The 26,184-nt window shown below is 53.7% G+C and overlaps 1 protein-coding gene and 1 non-coding gene across 20 annotated transcripts in view; both read left to right on the forward strand.

The window, feature by feature from the left end:
- MYO18A (myosin XVIIIA) overlaps positions 1-26,184 on the forward strand; it is a 103,459-nt gene that overhangs the window by 67,692 nt on the left and 9,583 nt on the right. For 17 of the 19 annotated variants that reach the window (XM_049858740.1, XM_049858751.1, XM_049858745.1 and 14 more), the window contains 21 exons: positions 2,065-2,174; positions 5,551-5,616; positions 8,813-8,941; positions 9,674-9,817; positions 10,236-10,325; positions 10,465-10,584; positions 10,865-10,973; positions 11,319-11,446; positions 11,753-11,907; positions 13,631-13,754; positions 13,843-14,043; positions 14,594-14,704; positions 15,247-15,351; positions 15,675-15,821; positions 16,197-16,310; positions 17,668-17,784; positions 17,985-18,068; positions 18,519-18,656; positions 21,617-21,802; positions 22,186-22,325; positions 23,115-23,159. In XM_049858740.1, the coding sequence (XP_049714697.1) occupies positions 2,065-2,174; positions 5,551-5,616; positions 8,813-8,941; positions 9,674-9,817; positions 10,236-10,325; positions 10,465-10,584; positions 10,865-10,973; positions 11,319-11,446; positions 11,753-11,907; positions 13,631-13,754; positions 13,843-14,043; positions 14,594-14,704; positions 15,247-15,351; positions 15,675-15,821; positions 16,197-16,310; positions 17,668-17,784; positions 17,985-18,068; positions 18,519-18,656; positions 21,617-21,802; positions 22,186-22,325; positions 23,115-23,159 (2,563 nt within the window). The remainder of the gene's footprint in view (positions 1-2,064; positions 2,175-5,550; positions 5,617-8,812; positions 8,942-9,673; positions 9,818-10,235; positions 10,326-10,464; positions 10,585-10,864; positions 10,974-11,318; positions 11,447-11,752; positions 11,908-13,630; positions 13,755-13,842; positions 14,044-14,593; positions 14,705-15,246; positions 15,352-15,674; positions 15,822-16,196; positions 16,311-17,667; positions 17,785-17,984; positions 18,069-18,518; positions 18,657-21,616; positions 21,803-22,185; positions 22,326-23,114; positions 23,160-26,184) is intronic. The other 2 variants (XM_049858746.1, XM_049858752.1) reach the window with 1 other exon arrangement.
- Positions 1,497-1,567, forward strand: TRNAG-UCC (transfer RNA glycine (anticodon UCC)). The gene has a single exon. It is a non-coding gene; the product is annotated as a tRNA-Gly (tRNA).

Below are 26,184 nucleotides of genomic sequence, written 5' to 3' on the forward strand. Positions count from 1 at the left end.
ATTGTTACCGCTCTGAACCAAAATCAATGTGCTTTACTCAAACAAGCAGATCGATGAGGCCAGCAGCAGCAGGTCCCCCCCCCACCCGCCCCCCAGCCACATTGATAGCGCTGATGATTAATTAAGATGCCAGGCGTCCAGACCCACTGTCCCAGCCCATCAATTTAATTGCAATTCGGATACACTCAATAGCTCACTTTGTCTTGGCCCCTCAGCAGCCCCTGCCTCCTGTTTCAATTATCAGGCACATGCATCAGCCTCATCTCCCAGTTGGAGGATTTCCCAGAGCTAGCCCCGGCGTAGTGGAGCAAGCCCCCAACTGGCTGTCAGGAGCTCGGGTTTGGAGCTCAGCTCTGCCTCCAGCTGCAGCCTTCGTGACCCCGAGCAAGCCAGTCACTCCACCCCCCAAGCCTCAGTTTTTCCATGTCTAGAAGATGCGTTGGATCTGGTCTGTGGCCATTTCCAGTGTGAAATTCTATGATTCTGAAGGAGGAATCTCTTGATCCTTTACCGTGGGCTCTGATGTCCTCAGGGTGACTCAGCGTAACCTCCTACTGGCCACCATCCTGACCTCACTCCACAGTAGAAGCCACCTCACCCTCCCCATGACCTTCAGGCAAGTCCATGCTCCCATCCCAGACAGTGTTGTTATTGTTGTTAGGTGCCGTTAAGTCAGTTTCAGCTCATACTCTCCCCATGTGACAGAGTAAAACTGCCCACGTAGAGTTTTCTAGGCTGAATCTTTATGGGAGCACATTGCCAGGTGTTTCTCCCACAGCGCTGCTGGTTAGGTTCAAACCGCCAACTTTTGGACTATAGCCGAGTGCTTAATTGTTGTGCCACCAGGGCTCCTTTCCCAGACACTAACGAAAAAACCAAACCTGTTGCCACTGAGTCGATTCTGACTCATAGCGATTCTGTAGGACAGAGTAGAACAGGGGGCCTCTTATCAGTGAGAGAGAAAATTCAAGTGTTTTTGGCACCTGGTCTGGGGCTCAAGGTCAGGATAGGGGCAGGGAGGAGAGCCCACAACGGGCTGAGGAAAGGAAGGGAGCATTTTACTGAATGCCCCCCAACTGAGACAGACTGTTCTTTGTATCTATTATCTTATTTAATCTCCATGACTACCAGGTGAGGTAAGTGGTAGTGTCTCTGTTTTACAGGTGAGGAAACTGAGACTTAGAAAGCTTTGAGTGACTTGCCCAGGGTCACATGATCATAAGAAGGCTTCAGACCCTAAGCCCATACACTTTTCCTTTCAACTACTCTCTAATGCCCTGTTTTTTCTTTTAAATCCTCAAGATATTATGCTCTCTGGGTCGTAATAGACATAGATTTTGAGGGCTGAAAGGGATCTTAGAGATCACCCAGTCTTTTGTCCCCATGACATTCTTTGTAGGTGGTTAGCCATCCTCCAGTTGCAGGCTTCGCTGGGAAGGAACTTGATTCCTTCTAAAGGAGCTCGTTCCCTTTTTAAACCTTCCTATCCCACTGTGGCATTGGTGGTTCAGTGGTAGAATTCTTGCCTTCCAAGTAGGAGACCCAGGTTTGATTCCTGGCCAATGTACCTCATGTGCCGCCACCACCTGTCTGTCAGTGGAGGCTTGCACTTTGCTGTGATGCTGAACAGGTTTCAGCAGAGCTTCCAGACTAAGACAGACTAGGAAGAAAGACCTGGTGATCTACTTATGAAAATCAGCCAGGGAAAACCCTATGGACCACAACAGTCTGATCCATAGCCAATCATGAGGGTAGCCAAGACCAGGCAGCATTTTGTTCTGTCGTACATGGGAGCCAGCTAACAACAACAACGTCCTGCAGCGGAGCAGCCGTAATCGTCCCCTTGGCCTTCTCTCCTTTGTCCTGCCTCCTTCCTCTCAGTTCCCCTTTCCTGGGCCTGCTTCAACTGCAGACTCTCCACCCCAACAGTTTTCTTCCCCTTCAGGTGACTCTCTCTGCCCACCGTCCCTGCACGCTGGCTGCCAGGGTACCAGTGGCTACTGAGGTGAGCTGGGACCAGGCAAGGTATTGACTGACCCAGACCTGGGCCGGATCTCTCTCTAGGTTACCCTGACCACATGGTGTTCTCTGAGTTCCGCCGCCGCTTCGATGTCCTGGCCCCACACCTGACCAAGAAACACGGGCGCAACTACATCGTAGTGGATGAAAGGCGGGTAGGTCTGGGCCTCAGATCCCCACCAGATCCCTCTCCCTTTGTATACACCCCCTCTGAGCAGCTGCCCTTCCCCAGGTGTCTCTGTCATTCCTCCCCTAGAGTGCACAGGCCTAGCCCCTTGCTCGTACACCTGGGTTTGGACAACCAGGGCCAGGACAGGAGAACATGGCGGTCAGGCTGTGGTGGAATGGGGAAGGCAACCTGGGGCATGTACTGTAAGAATCAAATAGGAGCCACCCTCTTTGGAGTCCCCAGCAGGGAACATCTGCTCCTTGGGGACCCAGACAATCATCTAAGAGCGAACAAGGCCAGAGCCTCCCAGGTGTCAGACTAGAACTGGTGTTTTGCATGCCTCACTGATGGCACCTGTGTCCCTCGGCCTTGCCCTCCAAGTCAGGGACTGGCTTCTGCAGTAGGAAGCAGCCTAGGGACAGAGGAAGCATCTCTCCTGGGAGGACTATTGATATGATAAGACCTCCTTGGTGCCAGGGGTAAGCATAAGGTTCAAAGGCCCCTTGCCAGCCTGAGCTGGTAAATTCATGGCTGGAGAACAGGGTGTCTCGCTGCCATACTCTAGGCTTTCACCCTTCAGAGGCACCTTCTCAGAGAGCCAAAGGGTTTCTTGAGCAGAAGAGCCTTCCTTCACTGTGCTCTGGCCTCAGCACCCAGTGTGACTCTGAAAGCGCCTCAGACCTTAGGATGACTTCCCTAAAAGGGAGGGTACTCTGCAGGGTGGGGCAGGAACACCACAGTGAGTGCCCAGTCTTTCTTGGTGTGCTACCCTCTGTTGCCCCCGAGTCATAGACCTGCGTTCACCAACCTTCTCTCCATCCTCAGGCCTGCCAGCGTCCGGGGTGGCCGTGGTGTGCATGTGATGACCCACCCCACCTCTTTCTCACTGTCTCTTGTCCTCCATTCTAGTCTCCCACTCATGGCTACACCCGACACCTGGTCATCTCTGGAAATGCCCTACCTCTGAAACCTTAAATTGCAGCATGGCCTCCTACCTGTGCTTCTCACTCATGTCCTCATCTCAGTACACCTGCTCTTTGACCCCACTGAGACATCCCATCTCTGGACCCCACTCCATTTTCTCTATTGTCAATTCCTTTTTGGCTTCACTTCCTTTTTTGCTCAGCCTTGATGCTGTGGTTCAGTCCTCCAGTCATACAACCTTAATCACCTTCAACTTTCCTGAGCCCTCGCATAGCACTTGCCCTACCAAACCCCACCTGAAGGGCCAGTCTTTGGGTGTCTGCACTCCTCATTTTGGGTTCCCAAGGGCTGTGGGAGAAAATTATACAACTGTGAGGACTTGAATTCCTACAGGTTCGTGGTCTCCAGCTTCAGCTGGACCGTTGGGGTGGCCCAGCAACTATTCCATGTGCCCCATCCTCATTTAGTCCCTATTCCAGGCTCCTCCCCTGCTATTCATTCTCCATCTTTCTCCTCAAATTCCCCGCCCCCACCCAACGCAACACTCAGCAAATGACCTTGTCTCCAAACTGTGGTAAAATTGAAGCTTCAGCTTCTTCTTCTACCTTCTGTAAAATTCTCTCTGTCTTCCCCCTTCTTCCTTCCCTCCCTTCCTCCTTTCTGTCTTGGTAAAAGAGGTGTCCCTCCTCTGGTCCAATCCCTTCCTCCTGTGCTTTGGAGTCTGTTCCCTTCGTCCCCCACCCCCACCCCAGAGATTGGCTCCATCAGTCTTGACTCTTCCCTTTCCTGTTCCTTTAGCCTCTCCTTCTCTACAGGTTCTTTTTTTCTCAGTGGATAAACATTCCCCAGACTTTCCTCTCTGAAAGGAGCCTTCTGTCAGTCCTTTCTTATGTTGGACTATTGTTCTGTCTCTTTCCTACCCTACACCATCAAGGTAATTGAAAGCATTGTCTAATGCTTACTTTCCTCCTCCTGCCCCTGCCCTGGCCGCCACTCATTCCTCTACCCGTACACAGCTGCCTGGTTCCTACTCCCTGACACGTTGGGACTGGTCTTCTCATCTCCCCATGCCCTCCATATTGCTAGAGTCAATGGGCCCTTTTCTATTCTTCTGTTACTTGAATTCTTGGCAATATGCTCTGTTGACAACTTCATTCTTTTTGAAACATTCTCTGCTTGGCTTCTTTGCTGCCACTCTTGGTTTTCCCCTTATTTCCGGTCTTTCCTTGTCAGTCCCTCTGAGCTTCTTCTTCTTTTCCACCTGCCCCTTAGGTAAAGATCTCTCTTCCCCAAGATGCTGTCCTTGACTGTATTTTCTATTCTACATCCTCTTTCTGGACAACCTCATTCACACCCAGCACTTCAACTACCGCATATGTATTGATGACTTCCAAATCAATACCTCTAGCCCAGGCTTCTCTCCTGAGCTTCAGACACATATTTCTATCTAGCTGCCTTCTGGACTTCTCTACCTGTATGCCTTACGGTACCTCAAACTTAGTGTGTTCAAACTGAAAAAAAAAAAAGCTAATTATATTTCCTCTCAAACCTGTTCTTTCTCTTGTATTCCTTGTCTTGGGGAATGGCACCATTATCTACTGCGTTACGTAAGTCAGAAACCTTGGCCTATCTGTAGATTCCTGCCTTTTATGTACCTCCCTACACCCCTGGTATCCAGCAAGGATACTGCCTCTATCTCCTTGACATCTCCTGCACCTTCCTCCCCTCTCTCCCTTTGGGGTCAGGCTAGTTTCCTTTCTTATAGGCTACTGCAGTGGCTGCCTAAGTAGGGGGTCTCCATCCATCTCTACACAGGTGCCAGTGGGATCTCTGTAAATTGCAAATCTGATCATGCCCCTCCATGAGAGCACTCTTCAGGGGCTCCCAAAGCACACAGGGGCCCCCTCCACCCGTGCTTTGGCCACGCCCACCTCTCTCACTGCACCTTTAGCTGCTCCCCCACTCCCACCCCCTTTGCTCCAGGTGGAATAAACTACTGGGAGTTTCCTCAGAGCATTCTGCTGTTTGACTCCCATGTCTCTTGTTCACGCTGGCAGGTCGCTCTACCCTTCCACCTGCTTTGTCTAGCTTATTCTTACTTGTATCTGAAAATTTAGCACAGGTAGCACTCCTCCAGAGTGCCTTCCATCACTCCCTTGTCTGAATTAGATACCTCCTTCTCTGTGTACTTCACTACTTCACTTGCCTGGCTTCCCAACAAGATAGTTTGTTCCTCAAGGATGGAGACTCTTACAGTCATTATGTCCCCAGAGGCTAGCACAGTGCCTGACACTGTGGACATTCATCAGAAGTGTTTGTCGAATAAATGATTGAATGAAATGAATGGATGAAGGGGGAAGGACTGAGTGACTGGGCAAAGCCATACACTGAGATAGGGAGTCCCTGGAGGGCTCCCTGACAGAGGCCTCTCTCCACAGGCAGTGGAGGAGCTGCTGGAGTCTTTGGACCTGGAGAAGAGCAGCTGCTGCATGGGCCTGAGCCGGGTGAGTTGTCCCTAAAGGAGAGCAGTCAGGCCCTCCCTCTCTGGTCACCCGTGTCCAGATGGCTGACTCTCCTTTCCTGTCTCTCCCCTCAGTCAGACTTCAGAAGTTCCCGGTGCCCCTTCTGAATCTTGACCTCTAGCCCCCCCTTCAGGGGTTACCCCTCCTCTCAAGCTGCCCCTTTAGGAGCCAGAAAGGTAGATGTCCCAGCTGTAGCACACTTGATTTTCCCTCCTTCTGAATAACTGGCTCGTTCAGGGCCATGAGCACCTGTGATGTCAGGAGGGAGTGGAATGGAGGGTGGTTCTCCACTTGGGCTGAGCCCCAGTGTAGGGAGTAGGGGAGTCAGAAGGGCTGGGCTCCAGGAGAGGAGGGCTCAAGAAGCAGGAAGGCAGTAGGCAGAGTGGTGGTCCAGAGGGCAGAGCCCCCTTTGGCGAGTAGTCTAGGGCTGCTGGGTTATGAGAAGAACAAGCAGGACATGGCGAGGCTGTGCCACCATCCCCTGCCCACAGGCCGAATTCCTCATCCAAAAGGAACGTGGTGCATAAAAGGCTGGCACGCCCGGCCCTGAGTGCCAGTCTGCCACATCACCCCACACCAAAGGGTCAGCTGAGCATTCTTCTCACCAGGCGAGGAGTCCTGCACACCCTTCTCCCCTACGACTGGGAGGCTTGGACAGGCGGCATCCACGTATGTGCTGCAAGGGCTGACGTGGGAGGGAGAGTAGTTGGGAGCCAGAGAGAGGGTCTGGACCTGTCCACCTGTCCACAGAGAGAGGACTCTGGGTCCCAGGACCCCAAGAGGCATGTGAGGTGGAAGAGGATGCTTGCAGAAAAGGCTTGAGTGTTGTTCGTCTGCTGTGTTCTCTCTGCCCCTCTCTGTGTTCTGCATTTGAGTCAGATTCTTGGTTTCTCCCACCCTGTCCCTCGCTATGGAGCCCTTTCCTTTTCCCTTTCCATATCTGTCTCTTTGTGTCTTCCTATCTTTGTCTCTGCTGCCCTTGGCTTTCCCTTTTCCTGCTTGTCTTTGCAGCCCCTACTGGTCTCTATTCTTTTGTTTCTGGCTCTGTTTTTCTCTCTGTTTCACTCCTTGTTCTCTGTGTCTTTTGTGGTCCCACTCTCTTTCCACCTCATTTTTCTGTTTCTGTCTCTGCCATGTTGTGTCTACCTTCACCTTTTTCCTCCCCGCCCTCAACTTTTTCTAAGTTCAGGGGCTGCTAGTTTTGCTTCCTTCCTGGGGTTGCTTGTAATCAAGGATTTTACTTCAAGTCCTTGGTTTATCCTTGGATTAACTCATACTAGGGCTCTTCCGCCAGGTGCCCTGGTACCTCCTCCAGGCCAATTCCTAGGTTCCCAGGCATGTCTTGTACAGGAGAGGGCTTGTATAGGCTGGCCCTCTTCCTGCTGCCATTTCAGGCCCTCTACAGTCCTGAGTCATCCCAGGCACCTGGCTAAGGCAAGTGAGCCCCAGGGCCCACGGGTGCTCCAGGGCAGAGCTGGGGGCAGAGTCAGTGTTTGCTCCCACCTGGCTTGGAAGAGGAAGCTTGGGCCTTCTAGGCTGTGGCTTTCATTGGCTGGTGAGCAAGGGTTCCCTGTGTGCTCTTCACATTGCTTCAGAGAGAGGGCGTCTTAATCTGAGCCCACCGGCCCCTGAGGGTTCAGGCAAGGACTTTAAAGGTTGGAGCACATCCTGACATTGTAAAATTTTGTATGAACGGGTATTTTAGGGAGGAGATGGCCTGGAGCTTTCACCTGATACTCAAAAGAACACTTAACCCCAGAATGTACAACTGTTCAAGAGAGGTTTAAGGCTCGTTGTTCTAGTCTTTCAACAGATTTCCTCTTCCCGTTGTGTTTCTGGGCCATTCTCGGCCCCCGCCCTGGCACCTTACTTCTGCCAGTCAGTTAGCTTTGTGTACTGACCAAGCATGTTTGCCCACCTTCAGGGGGAACTTGGATATTCCTTACCTACTGCTGCAGTTTCTGGCTTGCACATTGTGGGAAATTGAGGCACAGGTGGAGCTCAAGCACTGTGCGAGGTCCCAGGTGTGCAGCCCTATAGGTGGGATTTGGGGAGTGTGGAAGAGGGGCGAGCTGGCTTTCTCCCCACCACCCTTGGGGGACTAGGTTTTCCTGGTGTCGCCAGAGGCACACCTTTCTCAGCAGAAAGTCTTGGCCCTCTCTCCTCTTGTTCCCTGGAGGGAGGCCTTAGGGTTCTGTACCTATTTGTTCTGAGCACATTTATATAACCTGCATCTCCCAGGGAGCTCAATCGTCTCTTTGCCCTACAAAAGGAACTCTCCTGTGTTCTGTGGCAGGTGGAAGTAGACATATACCTAGGTGTCCCTTTACCTTCTCTCAAGGATAAGGATACCAGGGTCTTTTTTCACCAGATCATTTCCCACCACCCACCTTCCTCCTCTTTTAGTAGGGAAAATTTTTGACCTGGCCCCAGCTTAGGCACCAAAGAGCAAGAGGAAGGGCTGGGTGTGGGGGCGCCCAGCTGGCTCCTCACACCTCTGTCCTTCAGCCCCCAAACCTGTATGACAGGTCCCTTCACTGAGCCAACCCCCGCCCACCCCACTGGCTTCATCACCAGAAGATGAAACCTGGGCGTGGGGTGTTGGCACATGAAAGAGGAGACCTGAAATGAAACCGAGCAGAGAGGCTTAAGAGAAGGGGCAGGAGCTTCTCATTTCCCCCACGTCTACCTTCTCCCCCTCCTCCCTCAGCACACTTCTTCGCATGCACACACACACACACCCATCCACTTCACCTGACCCCAGGTATCTTGATGTCAGAGGAAGCTGGAGTCAGTGTCTGGACCCTGCTGTGGGTGTGGGGCATTGGCCATGTGCGGGCAGTCCTGGGAGAAGAGGCCACTGCAGATGTTCTAAAGGACTTTCTTTTCCTGTTTGATCAGTGACTGTTTTATTTCCTTCCTTGCCCCGGGTATCTTCCCTTTGACTTCCCTCTCCTTTCATCTCTCTTTGAAGTAAGATTTTCCACCTTACTCCTCCCCTTTTAAAATCTCCCAGCCCCCAACCTGGCCCTTCTCCCTAAGGCTTCCCAGTGCCTCTTCTCACTCCTCCCCTCCTCTGTTGGACAGTTGGATTTCCAGCTCCCCACTTTTCCTCCCATTTCTCCACTGGGCTGTCTGGGTCCTGTCTCCTGCCCTCACCTGGCCTGCTTCTCCACAGGTGTTCTTCCGGGCAGGCACATTGGTGAGGCTAGAAGAGCAGCGGGATGAACAAACCAGCAAGAACTTGACCCTGTTTCAGGCGGCCTGCAGGGGCTACCTTGCCCGTCAGCACTTCAAGAAGAGAAAGGTGATGCTCTAGGGACACCCAGGTCCCCACTCCCAAGCCTGGATGGGCATAGCTGAGTTCCTGGTGTGGGGTGGGGGACTCAGGGGAACATGCAGGGGCAGGAGGCTAGTTGCAGGGCTGAGTTATCATTATCTGGAGGACAAGAGGCAGGAACCTCCTGGGGCAGCATGCTGTGGGCCAGAGTGGGGAATGGCAACTCCCTTGGTGCCAGCGAGTATGCTGGTGGTCCCAGGGGTGGGGCCATGCAACCTGGTCAGAGGGCTGTGTAGGGGATTGTGGTGGGGAAGCAGGGCCCAGGCAAAGGTGGGCCCTGGATCATGGGCTGCTCCATGAAGATTAAGGAGCTGTGTCAGCGACTCCTTTTCTTATTAGCAAGTCCATAAAACAGCCAGCACTGCCGCCTCTTGTGTTTCAGCAAGATTAGGTTTTATAGCACATCTAGGCCAGGGTGCTGGAAATAATCAGGCAGCAAATAAAGCAGATGAAATTATTCCTAATGACGGTGGAGAGGTTCGTGCCCAGTACAGTGCTCCCAGAGCCAGGCTCTCTGCCACCCACCCTCTGAGGGATAGAGGGAGGCTGGCGGGGCAACGGGTGGCATGGGAAGGGTGTGACTTGGGGTCAGTGGCCACGCTAGTGGTGGGGAGGATCCTTGGCTGGGCTTGCCAGGGAGAGCGGCCCCGAGCCCAGAGGGATTGAGAGCCCTGCTGCACACCATCCACCCCACTGCAGATCCAGGACCTGGCCATTCGCTGTGTGCAGAAGAACATCAAGAAGAACAAAGGGGTGAAGGACTGGCCCTGGTGGAAGCTCTTTACCACCGTGAGGCCCCTCGTTGAGGTGCAGCTGTCAGAGGAGCAGATCCGGAACAGAGACGTATGAAACAGCCGGGGAAGGGGATGTCACTGGGTGGGAAGGGACTGTCATTCATTCACGTGTGAAAGAGACTTGCTGGCTTGTCTTGGGCCCCCAGGTGCTCCTTTGTTGAGTCCCAAGAGCTGGTCTCCGGGAACTGTGCCCATCAATCGAAGGAGTCCCTTTGGGGTGGTGGCTGAGCCCCTAGGTAGCTTCTTAGGATAAAATCTCAGGCATCCTCGGCATGTGGGGAAGGAGCCCCTGAGGAGGCAGTGGGCTCTTCTGTTGGGGGAATGCCTCCTCATTGTGGCCTGGCCTGAGCTTCACCAGCTTTGTTCACCCTGAGGGTGCAGACCTGGAGTTCACAGCTGTGGGGACACATATGCCCCAGTCCCTTGCAGTGCCTCTGGCTCACTTTGCCCTCCTTGCTCTGCCCTAGGAGGAGATCCAGCAGCTGCGGAGCAAGCTCGAGAAGGTGGAGAAGGAGCGGAATGAGCTGCGACTCAACAGTGACCGGTTGGAGACCCGGGTGAGTGACTGACTCCTGGCACCAGACAGCCTGGCCCACCCCTATCGGGTGGCTGGACCCACTGAGCCCTGCCCCTGGTGTTCTGGCTGAGGTGAAATGGACTCTTCAACTGGTGGTGGACTCTCTCCCCCACCCCCAGATCTCGGACCTGACATCGGAGCTGACAGATGAACGTAACACTGGAGAGTCTGCCTCCCAGCTGCTGGACGCAGAGACAGCGGAGAGACTCCGGGCTGAGAGGGAGATGAAGGAACTGCAGGTGAGGGCAGGGCCAGGGTGAAGACAGCCATGCTAGTGAGCTGCCACACCCTAGTGGCCATCTACCTTCCTCTAAAGGGGCAGAGGGGAAGAAGGATGGGGTAGAGATGGGCAGTCGTGAGAGAGGCCCATCTTCACCACTAACTAGCCCAGCATCCCTGTCTGCCCTGGATAAGTGTGTGACCAGGATCTGTGTGGTTCAGGGGACCAGCAGTACTGAGCAAGGGTGGAACGGCACACCGAGTGCTCTGCTGTTGACCTCATAACCCCCTATTCTGCAGACCCAGTACGATGCACTGAAGAAGCAAATGGAGGTGATGGAAATGGAGGTGATGGAGGCCCGTCTCATCCGGGCAGCTGAGATCAACGGGGAATTGGATGATGATGCAGGTGGGCCTGAGGCAGGAGGAGTGCCTGATGACTGTGCCCCTCCTCTAGGCCCGTCTCCCCTCTGTAGGAGTACTGTAAAACTAAAGTGAAATGAAGAGATAAGGAAGTAGAGGGACCAGTAAATGCAGGGGGTTCTCATGTCATGATAATGACATTTCCTGAGGGCTGTGGTCCTGGCAGTCCCTGGAGAGAGGACAGTCTCCTCCCAGCCAGTGGCTCCTCCTACCTTGGAGGAGAAGTTGTTATTCCAGAGACCTTTCTGAGTCCCAGAGGCTGAAGAAGGGCCTCTCCCATGACTGCCCATCTCTACCCCATCCTTCTCCCCCTCTGCCCCCAACCCCACAGGTGGCGAGTGGCGCCTGAAGTATGAGCGAGCTATGCGGGAAGTGGACTTCACCAAGAAGCGGCTTCAGCAGGAGTTTGAGGACAAGCTGGAGGTGGAGCAGCAGAACAAGAGGCAGCTGGAGAGGCGGGTGAGTCCAGAAGAAGGAAGGAGTTGAGCCCTGTGGCTGGGAGGGGCCAGGCCGCATGCCAGCTCAATGAATGGTGGAGGTAGGCCGGCCCTCAGAGGAGGAAGGCAGGATTGGTGTGTTAGCTTCTCAGTGGCAGAGGACAACCAGGACTGAACTATTGTGAGAGCTCCTAGGTTCCCTGGATGACCCCAGTTTCATCCCTCATCCCTGGGTCTGTCCCCTCAATCACCCACCGCCTCACCTTCTCCACCAATACTTCTGGGCCTCTCAATGGCTGCTGACCCTGCCCCCCATCCCGGCCCCTAGCTCGGGGACCTGCAGGCAGACAGTGATGAGAGCCAGCGGGCTCTGCAGCAGCTCAAGAAGAAGTGCCAGCGGCTGACGACTGAGCTGCAGGACACCAAGCTGCACCTGGAGGGCCAGCAGGTCCGCAACCATGAGCTGGAGAAGAAGCAGAGGAGGTGGGTGGGCCCCTGCCCTGGGCTCAGAGGGCCTCAGTACCTCCTAGAGCAGCCACAGACAGGGCTCCCCACCCCTCTTCAGGGGCCTTTCCTGCGTGGCCAGCCACCCTGGAATGTGGGCTCACTCCTGATCCATAGGGAGGACTCAGCTATGTCCTCACTGAAGGCCAGCTCAGCCCTTTGTGCTCAGATGTGCTCCCACCTCCACTCGCTCCCATCTCCGCTCCTGTTCCCGTGGAAGCCCCAGTGTCTGCCTGCCACCCCTGTCCTGGGCCCAGTAAGGACAGGCATAAGCTATCCCCCATGCAGGAGCCCCTTCACCACATCCCTGCTCCTTGCCCCCACCCCGCTCCTCATCTCTCACTTTCGTCAGCTATAAAAACACACTCTCCTGACTAATGTCGTTAAACTACCGTGCCACTTCCATCTCATTATGGTAATGACACAAAGGAGGGAGACAGCCCTCGCAGGAGAAAATCCAATCTAAATTAATTTCCCTGACTGGGGATGGGAATGGGGCACCTTTATTAGTAGCACCGAGGAACCCACATACCCTAAGAACAGCAGGGTGCCCCAGGAAGTGGGAGCACAGCCCGTTTCCCCTCGGCAGGGGAAGGGGCTCTTAGCAGAGGCACCAGTTGCCTTTGTGAAGGGGCAGCCCCACCCCACGACTCTGAGTGGGGATGGCAGAGTAGAGTCCTTCCAGTGACCCTGGGTTACCCTCTGCCTCCTGCACCCACCCCATCTTCCCAGCTGAGCTGCTGCTTCCAGGAGAGAGAGGGGGAATAGGAGGGTCTTATACTCCGCCCTCCCTCGCCCTCACCCAGCAGGGTGACTATCCCCTCCCCTAGTTCTTGCCTTTCACCACCCTATCCTTTTACCCAAAGGCTGGCACCGTTAGTGGGACCCCCCCTCCTGAGCACCCCATGACAGTGCCAGCACGGCCTAGTTACTGTGTTGCCACACTCCCTGCTGGGCAACTTATTAGGTTTCAGCTGCCCGGAGTTTTCTTACTATTTTTTTTGATGTGGGGCAGGGAGTGGGGGAAAATGTTCAATTTTTGACAGAAACCTGATTAGCTATTCAGGGAAGGTGTTAAGAGGAATTTTAGCAATTTGCCCCTTATTTGGAAGTGGAAGACTGGGAAGTACAGGAGTGAAGAAAGAGGCCCCCGACCGTGTGCCTGTTGAAGCTCACCACCAGCTGGGCACCATGGGAATGCCAGCTCCAAGCCCGATGTGGGGTGTCTTGGTGGTGCCATGGGTGCAGCAGGGGTGGGTAGGCCTGGCCCAATGCTGCCCAGAAGTGGTGGCAGGAGCCAGCAGCTGCACTTGAAGCTGCCAAATTGAACTGTGGCAGGTGGGTTAGACGGGGCAGGGGTACACATTTCTACTCATTTCGGTGCCCACTCTGCCCTTACCCTGGTCCCTCATTCTTGGGTCTGTTGAAATGGAAAATGTAGAGACTTAACTACCGAGGAGAAAGCCTACCTGCCTCTTCCCTGAAAGCAGTTTATGGGTCCCTCTTAGGCCCACTTGGTGAAAGGGCTTCATGGACGCGCTTGGTGAAATGACCTGTTGGTCAGCATGGCCTCCGCGGCCTCACCTGTAAGCCCTGAATGTCACCCTCACCTCACTACTGGTGCACGTTAGAGCCACATGAGTTCCCTCCTTGGTTTGCATCCTTTATCTGATGGAACCACCATGGCTATGCTCCCCCACAGGTTTGATAGTGAGCTCTCACAGGCGCACGATGAGGCCCAGCGGGAGAAGCTGCAGCGGGAGAAGCTGCAGCGGGAGAAGGACATGCTGCTTGCAGAGGCATTCAGCCTAAAGCAACAAATGGAGGTGGGTGGGGCAGCCTTTCGTTTGTGTCCTATCTCCCTCATAGGCTGGGGTCAGCCCCAGGCCAGCCTCATCTCCTTTTTATCTCCAGGAAAAAGACATGGACATTGCCGGGTTCACCCAGAAGGTTGTCTCACTGGAGGCTGAACTCCAGGATATTTCTTCTCAAGAGTCCAAGGATGAAGCCTCTCTGGCCAAGGTCAAGAAACAGCTCCGGGATCTGGAGGCCAAGGTCAAAGATCAGGAAGAGGAGCTGGACGAGCAGGCGGGGACCATCCAGATGCTGGAGCAGGTGCTGGAGGGCTTGGCCAAGGGAGGGATGAGGAGCAGCCAGAGGTACCACTATCCCACAGCTAACCCAGGGCATGGGCCACATTCACTTGTTCATTCATTCATTTGTTCCCTTACTCAAAAAATGTTGACTGAGCACCTGAGCTGTGCCAAACACAGTGTGAAGACAACTACGCTTTCACGGAGCTTTCCACGGTAGCGAGTTGTGATTGAGCTCCAGTTTTTAGTGAGGGGATCAGAATGGATAGCCTGCCACTGAACTACCATATCAGTTCAGAGAGCTAGAGCCTGGAAGCCAAATGGAAAAGCTGCAGGGTCGTCCCCACCCCCAGCAGCCTTTCTCTGGTCCTGTGCCAGACATCTGTAAAGGTACTCAGCTTCTGGGGAGGAGCCAGCTACCACAGACAGGAACAAGGTGGGAGCAGAGGGAACTGGCTGGCAGAGATGCTCTCTGCCCCTGAGCCTGGGGAGAGCTGCCCTTGAGGTACAGTAGGCAGGGGCCTGGACACTGCTGGGAAAGGAACCCAGTCCTTCCTCCCAATCCCCTCCAGGCCAAGCTACGTCTAGAGATGGAGATGGAACGGATGAGGCAGACCCATTCCAAGGAGATGGAGAGTCGGGATGAGGAGGTAGAGGAGGCCCGGCAGTCATGTCAGAAGAAGGTAAGGTACCTGGGCACTTACCCATCCAGTATAAACACCTGTTCTCCCATCACTGTTTTAAAGTTAGGGATTTTCTGTTTTCTACCTCAGCCACATAGTCTTGCGTTACCATTCTGGACCAGGAATCTCCTCTCAGAATCCTGGCATTGGGTGAAATATGTTTCCTCAGAGTCTGTAGAGAAGCATAGGTCCCTGAGGCACTAATGCTCCCTGCTGTCTACGCCAAGCAGCAGCCCGTCTCACGCCCACATGTGTGCTCTGGTGTTGCCTGTGGTCAGTTAGCCTGGCGGGACAGGGACCTGCCCCAAAGTCTCCCACTCTGGCTTGGGTGGCCTCTGTGTGTGGCCTGTCATCCCTCCTCTCCCTGCCAGGCTCCTTTGAAGCCCTGGGAACTTCACATTCAGGTTCTGAACTCTCTGTGGTCATCCCTGCTCAGCTCTGTCCCACAGCTTTCTCTGGGTTGGGGAACCTGGAAGAGAAGCAGACTGCCTGGTGCTGGATGCTAAAAGGACTAATGGGTTTCTGTGCCCGTGGTACTCCAGTTAAAGCAGATGGAAGTACAGCTAGAGGAGGAATATGAGGACAAGCAGAAGGTGCTGCGAGACAAGCGGGAGCTGGAGAGCAAGCTCACGGCACTCAGCGACCAGGTGAGCCTCTTTCTACTGGCTGGGACCTGCCAAAAGCCTGCCCCATCTGGCCTCAGCGATGGGAATCTTAGGGACAGAAAGCTGGGGAGCGGGGGCTGGGCTCTGTCGGGACCATTGCCATCACTTGTGGAATGGGGGCCATGACCATACGTTGGCACTTCCAAGCTTTTCTCATAGGCTAGAACATGATCCAGGCCCTTCCACTGTCATTGCTCATTAGGGGACTCTGAGCAAATGAGGGCAATGGTGAGGAGTGGCCTTGGGGAAGACAGGGGGAGCTCCTGTGGCACAGCCCAGACCTGCAACTTCTGGTGTCCACCCAGGTCAACCAGCGGGACTTTGAGTCAGAGAAGCGGCTCCGGAAAGACCTGAAGCGCACCAAGGCCCTGCTGGCAGATGCCCAGATCATGCTGGACCACCTGAAGAACAATGCACCCAGCAAGAGGGAGATCGCCCAGCTGAAGAACCAGGTATCTTTGGAGAGAGGAAATCGCTGGCCCCAGGGGCAATGGAGCTTGTTTTTTCAGTTCTCTCTCTTCCCCTCCTGCCCTTTTTAGTGGTTCTTGAGCCCTTGGAAGGAAGCAGGAAAGGGGGAAGAAACCACTTGTAGGCCCTGGCGGAGGGTCACCCAGTCTGAAGTGGGTGGGCCTCGCGCCCACTGTCCTGTCACGGGGGAGAGGCACACACATGCAGCACACATGCCCCAGCCCTGGGGTTTGAGTGAGCAGAGGAGCAGAAGGAGAGCGCCTGGGCTCTCCCTCCTCTGCAAGCATCCCTGCACAGCCCTCCTGCCCCCAGGGAATGGCTGACATCTCTCCCTGGGGCTGGGGTGGCTCTCTGTCCAGCTGGAGGAGTCAGAGTTCACCTGTGCAGCAGCTGTAAAAGCACGGAAAGCAATGGAGGTGGAGATTGAAGACCTGCACCTGCAGATTGATGACATTGCCAAAGCCAAGGCAGCGGTGAGGCTCCAGGGTGTCCAGGGCAGGGCTCTGGGGGCTGCAGGAGACAACCTTGACAGCGGTGACGGGGACCCTCCCCAGCCAGGCTCCTTTACACCAGGGCTTTCTGCAAGGAGAGCAGGCCACCCCTCCTCTACCCTTCCCTGCTCAGAGCAGCGGCCTGGGAGAGGAGCAGGCCGAGAGGAGGGAGCCAGCAAGGCCCATCTCCTTGTTTAACCACCTGCCTGTGGGAGCTTGGCCGCAGGCCCCAACGCCGTAAATAAAGGCAGCTAATGTGGCTGAGGGATGTAAACAGGTGCCTAGAGATTAGCAGAAGCACCAATAAGAGGATGGGATGGCTCCACTTCCTTCCCCTTCTCCTGCCCAGCCCACTGACAAGCCCAAGCGGCAGCTAATTACAGCTCTTATTTAATGCCTCCCTTTTAATTCCCCACCTCTCCCACGGCCCATCCATCGGCAGAGAAGTCATTACAGGGATGCGGCCCCCAGTACCTCCTTGGGCAGGGAATGGGGCAGGGGAGGCTGGGGTTGGCTGTTGGCTCCAAGCCTCTCCAGCTTGTCATCCAGCTGCTGAGAGATGCCAACCTCACGGGCTTCATTTATCCCCGTGACATTTGTGCTCCTCAGCAGTTTTCAGGTGAGTAATTCAAATTCCTTAATCGTGTTAAAAAAGGCTGTTATAAAATTACCGTTTTATTTAAATCCGAGTTAATAAATTTCTTGGCGGAGGTTTCCCCAGCTCCCCACAGCCTGGTAACAAGATGGATGGGGCAGAGAAGGAGCCAACGCAGTCATTTTGGTTTGGAATTACAGGCTAATAGATTCATTCATTTCCTGAAGCTTCTGTTGGCTGTCTCTTCCCTTCCCCACCGGAGTGGACTGGCTGTGGGGGCTGCAGGGCCAAGGAGTGAGCTGTCCTGGGGGAAAGGAGAACCCAAGCCAGAAGAGAGAGGTTCACAGATTTGAGGGGTCCTTTCTTAGGGCCTGAAGGGGGCAGAGTGCATGAAGGTTAGGGCCTAAGCTGATAGTGCCAGGATGATGGATCATTTGTTCTGGGCAGATCTTTTCTGCCTTCTCATTAGCTTCCAAAGAGCTGCCAGAAAGCAGCTGTCATTTAGCCCAGAAGCCCAGGGTCTGCTGTGCTACAGAGACAGCCCTTCCTCTTGTCCCCTGGGCCCAGAGCAGGACAGGCAGCTCCCACAGGATCACTGGTTCTGAAACCTGCTCCAGAGAGTGGGCCTGGCCCCATCGTCGCCCCCCACACAGATGGGTCAGCCTTTCTAGAGGTGACATGGGGAAAATTGGGACTTGCCACCTGGGGCCTGATGCCCTCTGAGCTGTCTTTGCCTTTGCCCAGCTGGAGGAGCAGCTGAGCCGCCTTCAACGTGAGAAGAATGAGATCCAGAACCGCCTGGAAGAGGATCAGGAGGACATGAATGAGCTGATGAAGAAGCACAAAGCAGCTGTAGCTCAGGTACCCTGCCCAGAAGGACCTACCACACCCTGCACAGACACTGGCCTTCTGGTCCTCCTCCTGGGTCCCTGAGGCAGCTACTTCTCTGGAAAGGTTGCAGTGTGGTGTCCATGTGCCCTGGCACTCAGTGTGGGGGTGGAGTGGGCTGGGTTTGGTATTTACGGGGGATCCTGCTTCAGAGGTATTCTTTCTTTTCCTAGGCCTCCCGGGACCTGGCTCAGATGAATGATCTCCAAGCTCAGCTGGAAGAAGCCAATAAGGAGAAGCAAGAGCTACAGGAGAAGGTGGGGACCAGGGTCTTCCTTTGTAGAGAAACGGTACCGTGGTCACCATGTATGTGCAGACCTTAATTAGGGGTGAACCCCTCAAGCTCATAGTATAGAAAGTGTTTCTCTCAGCCGTCAGCAATCCAGAGAGCAGCGTAAACTAGTGGAAAGAGCTAGGCTTGGAGCCATATCACCATAGCAGACATTTTGGCTTCAGCTGCCCCATTTCATATTTCTATTCCCTCTCTGGTCCTTAGCTTTTGCCTTTCTCTCTGAAGGGCGAGATCTGTGCCAAGCACTGGGCCAGGTGGAGGATGCCTCTGGCTCAGGGCCCCATCTTTCCACCCTCCCCTGTGCATCCCTCCCTGCCTCAGCCTTCTGGTCACCATGGTGATATTGCCTTCACCAGGCTCTGCCCTCTCCTTTTCTGGACTCAGTTCTTTCTTCTCTTCCTGCCCCCCACCCCAGCTGCAAGCCCTCCAGAGCCAGGTGGAGTTCCTGGAGCAGTCCATGGTGGATAAGTCTCTGGTGAGCAGGCAAGAAGCTAAGATCCGGGAGCTGGAGACACGCCTGGAGTTTGAAAGGACTCAAGTAAAACGACTGGAGGTAGGTACGCCTTTCTCTTGATCTGAAGAGAGTGGGGCAGAGGTGCCCCATCAGCTGGAGCCACACACTCTCCAGAGGGCTGGGCAGCCCCCTGGCTGCTCCTCAGAGGCCCTTTGACCAGGCCGGAAGGAGCCAAGTGGTGGATCTGCCGCTGCAAACTGCCAGGCCAGCTGACGGGGCAGGTGCCTCCTCTCCCGCTCTGCCTGGCCTGCTCGCTGGGCACCATGGAGCCTGCCTACTTTACATTCTGTTTCCGTGCTTGCTTTCTGCCAAGGGACCAGAGCAGCTTAGCTTTTCGTCTTCATATTTTCCTCTACCACCAGCTCTCCCCGCCGTCCCCCTCACTCGCTCTCTGGCAGGGTCATAAATATGCAGCGGATGGCGCCACTTCTGTGAGGGTTGAAGTCTGTTTTTTCATCTCAATGCACTCTCTTTCTCTCCCCTTCCCTTTTTCATTCCCTTCTGTCCTCAATTCTTCCCATCCTTCCTGTCTCTGCTTTTTTTCTTCTCCTTTCATTTCTCTCTACTATTGCCCTTTTCTTTCTTCTCCCTTTTTTTCTCCCTCTCCCTAATCTAGTTCCTCCTTCTTACTCTCTTCCCATTTCTTCCTTGCTTCCCATCTCGCCTCTCTACTTTTCATTCTCTTTCCTTTAACCGTTCTCCTTTTTATGTTCACTTCTTCTCTCCTCTGTGTTTATATCCCTCCGTCCTCCTGATGGTAACCCCCATTCTCCAAATTCAGCCCTTTCTGTTCCAGTCTCCCAAAGCCAGCATGCTGCTCCAGGTCCTGCTCTGTCAGAGCAGGTAGGAAGAGAGACGGTTCCACAGTGGTACAAATGGTTGACACACATCTACTAACCTAAAGGTTGACGGTTTGAGCCCACCCAGCGAGGCCATGCAAGAAAGGCCTGGTGGTCTGCTTCTGTAAAGAATACAGCCAAGAAAACCCTATAGAATAGTTCTTCTCTCTAACACATTGGGTCACTGTAAGAGAAGAAGGCAGAATTATCTCTCTGGATTTACACCCCTTATTTCTAAGTTCTCGTTCTCAAGCTTACAGGCATCCGTCTAAGCGCCATCAGCTCTGCCTCAGAACTATGTTCGTGGGTGTGGTTGCTTAGGAGCACCCATGCCACCTCCCCCCTCAACCCTTCCTCCTGTAGAGCAGACACTAGGGTGCAGAGGGAAATGGGACTATGGGGCTGGCAGAGGGCATCCGGAGGGCAGTGGACATCCTTGGTATAGGGAATATGACTGAATTTCCCAAGACAGGGTCATAGTCCTCAGGAGATCCAGAAAGAGTGGGAGGAGACTTAACAATAAAAAAAACAATAGTTACAGTTAATTAAGTACTTAGTGTTTACCAGGCACTGTAACAGGTATTTTACATTCGTTGATTCATTTTCTGCCCACCACAACCCCAAGACAGTTGGTGACCTTTTGATCCCCAGTACCCCTAGTCTACATATAGGGGAAACCCTGGTGGTGTAGTGGCTAAGAGCCATGGCTGCTAACCAAAAGGTTGGCAGCTCGAATTCACCACGTGCTCCTTGGAAACGCTATGGGGCAGTTCTACTGTCGTATGGGGTCGCTATGAGTCAGAATCAACTTGACGGCAATGGGTTTGGTTGGTGTTTTTTTTCTACATATAGGAAAGGTTAAGTAGGTTGCCTAAGGTCACAAAGCTTTCAAGGGGCAAAAGAGGCCATTGGTCTGGTGGGTGCAGGGCAGACCTGCTGGACTTGCCTCCTTTTCACTTGGGCCCAATCTCTTCCCTCAGCTCTACCCCTCAGCTTCCCTTCTGCTCAGAAAGGCAGTATTGTGGTTTAGAACCCTAGAATGATAAACACAAACAGCGCTTAGAGATCATATAGCCTAGGTCTGTTATTTGAGAGACTTAGAGGTTGGGGGGGCAGAGGGGCGGGGACCCCATGGCCAGTCAGTGGTAGAGCCCAGCTTAGAACCAGAAGCAGGGTCCTTCGCCTCATATCCAGCCCCTCTCCCCTGGTCATTTCTTCTTGCTCAGCATCCTACTGTCTGGCAGGGAGGACATGTTCAATTTTCTAGGGGAAGAAAGATTCATTAGGCTTAGAGGAACGGCTTTCTGCATGGAATCCAATGATGGCGGAGTCTCCTTCCAGACCAGGAACTCTCAGTAAAGCCATTTATCCCCAGACACAGATCTAGCTTTTGGAGCATCTGGGTTCAGAGTCTCTGAAGGAAGCCCTGCTGACCACCATCTAGGCCCCTACACATGGTGTCAGTACCAATAGTCCGGGCTGTATTCAGAACACTTCCCTCATTCTTGGCAGTAATAATGATGACACCAAAACCAAACCAAACCCACTGCCATTGAGTTGATTCCAACTTATGGTGACCCCATGTGTTACAGAGTAGAACTGAGCCCCATAGGGTTTTTCTGGGTTGTAATCCCCAGGCCATTCTTCCATGGCACTACTGGTTGGGTTTGAACCACAAACCTTTCAATTGGTAGTCGAATGCAAACTATTTGCGCCACCCTGGAGCCTCTATAGGAAACCCTGGTGGCATAGTGGTTAGGTGCTACGGCTGCTAACCAAAGGGTTGGCGGTTCAAATCCGCCAGGCACTCCTTGGAAACTCTATGGAGCAGTTCTACTCTGTCCTATAGAGTCGCTATGAGTCGGAATCGACTCGATGGCACTGTGTTTGGTTTTGTTTGGAGCCTCTATAATGACGATAGTACCTTCCATTTTCCAAAGTGCCTTCATATACGTTACCTTATTCAGTCCTCAGAAGACTTCTGGGAGGTAGGTATTATTCTCCCCATTTTACAGAAAAGCAAAGGAAAGCTGAGAGGGCTTTAGTTACTTGTTCACATAGCCAGTAAGTGGTGGAGCCAGAGCTTGAACCCAGGTCTCCTGACTCCAGAACTCCAGTGGGCCTACTTGCTGGGTCTTTCTTCCCCACCTGCCTGTACAGAGCCTAGCAGGCCGACTCAAGGAAAACATGGAAAAGTTAACTGAGGAGCGGGATCAGCGTATTGCAGCTGAGAACCGGGAGAAGGAGCAGAACAAGAGGCTCCAGCGGCAGCTCCGGGATACCAAGGAAGAGATGGGCGAGCTTGCCAGGAAGGAGGCGGAGGCAAGCCGCAAGAAGCATGAACTGGTAATCTTACCCCCCACCACCACAGGGACTCAGCTGGCAGCCCTCTGAGTGGCTGCTGAGCACAGACCTCACCCCTGGGCTGGTGGAAGGTAGGCAGCCAAGAAACCTTGGTTTAGAGAATTGGAAGGGGGAGGAGTATATCAAAAGGACAGCCCAGGAAGCCTTTAGGACAGGCCAGAAAGCCAGGGTAGTACCTGGGTCTCTATCAGGTGAGGCCAGGCCCCAATATCCCAGTTATACCAGAGCAAAAATGTCTCTGGTGGCTTGTAGCAGCAGCCATGTAGTGCTTCCATGAGCTGGGAGACATGAAGCCAACGTCTTCTGGGGCAGCTGGAGGAGAAACTAGCCCTCCTACAAACTGGACTGCCCACTCTTCCTCCTAGGAGATGGACCTGGAAAGCCTGGAGGCTGCTAACCAGAGCCTGCAGGCCGATCTAAAGCTGGCCTTCAAGCGTATTGGGGACCTGCAGGCAGCCATCGAGGATGAGATGGAGAGTGATGAGAATGAAGACCTCATCAACAGGTGAGGGGACCGGCCGCTATGGCAGCTGCGGCCAGAACAGAGGCCCTTTTGACTGCATCTGGAGCCAGGCCACCAGGTAGAACAGCTGCATCCTGTGTCTCCATTTTACCAAGACATCAACCACCCTCCCCCTTGCTGTCAGACCCTGGCATGGACCCCATCCTGCTGCGGTTAAGGGTAGGACAGTGCTGCCTGGGTGACAGCCCTCCCCTCACTCCTCCCCATCCTTCCCTACCCAGCCTGGCTCTTCAACTCTTCACCTATTCAAGATGAGTTATTCCCCCCGTTTAGCTGCATTTCCAGTGGCGCCTGCCCCACTCTGGGGAGAGCAGAGATTTAAGGGCTGTGGTGCCTTGTTACCCTGCCAGAGATTTTCTCTCATAAAACCCACCCAGGGAATGGTTTAGTAGAGAGAGAGAGAGATTTGTAGTCCTAGGCTGAGGAAGAAATCAAGAGGCTTGCAGACCAGCAGTTCAGGGATAGGGTCAGGCCCTGAAGAAGCTCCCAAGGCTGTCCAGGGCAGACTCACAAATCTGCCCTCTTCGCATAGCAGGGCTAGCGCCCCATCTTCAGGCAGGATCCTGGTGGCCCAGGGACCCCCCTCCTTTGGGGCAGGGAAAGATGGCTGGGTGTGGCTCAGACCGCCTTCTGAGGACAGCACTGTCACTCATCCCTGATCTCAGCCAGCCAGAGCTGTCTCTCAGTACTCCCAGCTGAGAGTCCACCTTGGTTTGCCTGTTGAATTTTCCATCACCTTCCTCTGGCCCACCATTTTCTTTCTGTTTCCAGTTTGCAGGACATGGTGACAAAGTATCAGAAAAGAAAGAATAAACTGTGAGGATTGGAGCGCATGCGCTCTCTGCCTCTCCTCTGGGTGTCTAACCACCCCTAACTTTGGGCTCCCACCAGGGCCTCGCTGCATGCTGCACGTGAACACACAGCCCCACACCCTCCGCCAGCTAGTCTTTAATGCTAACACTGCTCGCTGACTCTTTGTACAAGGGGAGGTGGGGAATGGCTGAGCCCTGGCTTTAGAGGTAGAGGGCAGGCAATGAGGGGTGCCCCCTGGAAGACTCAGACTGACCCTAATGCCCTTAGCGGGCAGGATGGGGGACTCCATTGGAAAAGAAAACTCAGCCTCATTCTGCGGTACCAACAGCCTCGCCTTCGTGAGTCCCAGCCCCGCCCCCCCACCCCCCCCCCCCGCCCCTCAGAAACCAAGTGTAAACCACCTCTCTGGTCTATTTCTCTGGGGAAAAGTCTGTTTGGGCTGGATTTGTCCACATCCTTGGGCTCCTCAGGGACCTGAGCTGCCTGAGAGGAGCGGGTATGTTTGTTGTTAAGGTCTTGGCAGACAAGGATAGAAGGTGAGGGGCATCTCATAGTTACTTGTTTGGAGAAAGCATTCAGGCAGCTAATCACAGGTTGCTCTGCTGTGGCAGAGGAAGGGAACATAGCCAGATACGTTTACTTTCCTCCCTGCGGGCACCTTGGGCAGAGGGAGGCCCCAAGTGCTTGTGTTGGTGCTGTCTGTCAGGTGGCAGGAAGCCCAGCAAATCTGCGCCTCGCTTCTTTTTCTTTCTGGGTGGGAGCTGGACAGTGGACGCAGATGCACGGGCCCCAGGGCAGATCAGGCGATGCTCCGTCAAGTTCAACAGGGTTGTTTTTGGAGGTTGTTTTTTCAGCATGGCGTTGGGTTTCCTCCCCTACTCTTTCTTGCCCGGCAGGCCTCCTCCCCTGGCCAGGATGCGCTGGCGGCCACGCAAAGGACTCTGCGAGAGCTAATGATAAATGTAATAGTGTGTAACAGTGATAGAGGGCCGCTGGAGTCCGGTTGTCACACACAATTAATATCCCCCGCCGTTCTGTCTCCGATTGTTTGTTCCCCTGCGAATCGGCTCCCAGTTAACTAATAGCACATGAGCCTGGACATAAATTGTATTTGACTTGAGGTTTAATTCCAACCATTTAAAATTTCAACTGCCCCCTGAGCCTGCCTGCCCCTGGAGTTTGTTTACGGGCCTGATTATTTAAGGAAAAGAACCAAACATCGTCTACATGCTTGAAATTAAGGAGAAGGTGAGGGCAGGCTGGCCAGCTTCTTAACCCATCTGCTGCTCTGCTGGGAACGTAAGAAGGAGAATTCATATTCTGAGTCCACAACTGTCTGTCCCCTGCGTGTTCCAAGCCTGCCATCTTTGGGCAATAGGAGCTTCAAGGGCTTATAAAATGCACATTTAAGATTGTGTTCTAAACCGTTGCCAGACACACACACCACACACACACACCAGCATGCAGTCACGCAGGCGCATGGGGCGTGCAGCTCCGGCCAGGTTCTTGTTGATAGCAGAGAGGTGCTGTGGCTCCTTCCGCAGCAGTGCTGGGCCCCAGCTCCAAGTTATCGAGCGAGCGCGAGCGTGCTGAGGCGGGCAGAAAAATGTTTCGATTTACTTAGAGGTACAGTTGTTATTGCCATAACCTTAATGAAAGCGGTAAACAGTGCAGTATTAAGGGAGATTTATACAGAAACGCTTTTAACATGTAGACGAAGATTTTGCGATGCATACAGCACCTCCTTTCTAAAGGCAATCAATATGGTTATGAACGGTGGTGATAAATTACAGGCTCTGAAGCTAGAGAGGGAGGTTTTTTGCACGGGCGTATAAATCAGGTGGTATTGGCATTCCATGGGGCCCATGCACTACAGTAAATCTGCCAGGCTCGGACGGGCACAGGGCTTGCATTAGCTGTTTCGGGGCTGTCTGCTAAACTCCTGTTTACCTGGGGCATCAGCCAGCCTCGTCTTTGTTATAATTCTGTATTTGACGGAAGCCTATAAAATATGCCTCTTTATTCCTCTCCCCATGAGTCAGGCTCTCTCGCAGTCCCCAGAACGGAGTCTGGTGGCCTCCTGTGTGAGAGAGAGAGAGAGAGCGTGTGTGTATGCGCGGGCTTGCGTGGCTATTTATTCAAGAACATAATTCAGGAACAGGGCCGCTCCTGTTGATACAGATGAAAGGAAATTTATATCAAGGAGAAATCCTAGCATATCCTTAGCAGGGGAGCGTGGTGAGCAGACATTTTGCAAAATTCTAGACACATTCTCATTCAGAAGCTGTCGGAAAGCCCCAGCTTCTTAGTAAGGGGGTCACCATGATTCCTTTAGGCTTTCCTGAAAGTGGAGAGGGCTCAGGCCAGCTTCGCTAGAGGAAGCACTGGTGCAAGGGCTGGAGACTGCCTGAGGGAGGGGAGGGAAACTTAGAGAGACAGAACCCTTGTGCTGGACTTTCTGGGCCTGACTGGGTCTCCTGGGGTGATCTGAATACTGAAGCTGTTGCCAATCCCTCAGGAAATGCAGATGCCCCAAGAGCTCTCCTTTTCCTTTCCCTCTTTCTTAAGGGCCAGGTAAGCCACACAGTGGGTCTGGGATGTGGCCTAGTGCACGGGATGGTATTGCCATCGGCTAAGGAGATCTCTAGGTTCAAGTCACATATGAGGCTGACCCATGACCAGTGGCCCAGCTCTGGCAGTAGAGGCATATAAAATGACAGCAGCTGTAGCCACGTTTCGTGGGATTAGGCAGATAAATAACAGGGCAGGCCTCAGGGAATAGCTAAAGGGTCCAGGACTCCTCTTTTTAACCAAGAGCCATTTAGTTATAATTGATGAATGGATGGTCTTCCTGTCATTCTCTTTGGATGGTCGACTGAGCAGCTGCCTGTCATGGATAACTGGGATGGAAGGTGCCCCCTGCTCCCCAGAGTCTTCTTGGTGGCCATCACACAGTATGGCCGGCTGACTGGAGACAGGGTCCCTGTGAATGGTGTGCTCCATCTAACCTCTCTTGTTTTCCCTGACT

The sequence above is a fragment of the Elephas maximus genome, chromosome 19, assembly GCF_024166365.1.
Source record: "Elephas maximus indicus isolate mEleMax1 chromosome 19, mEleMax1 primary haplotype, whole genome shotgun sequence".
Classification (NCBI taxonomy): Eukaryota; Metazoa; Chordata; class Mammalia; order Proboscidea; family Elephantidae; genus Elephas; species Elephas maximus.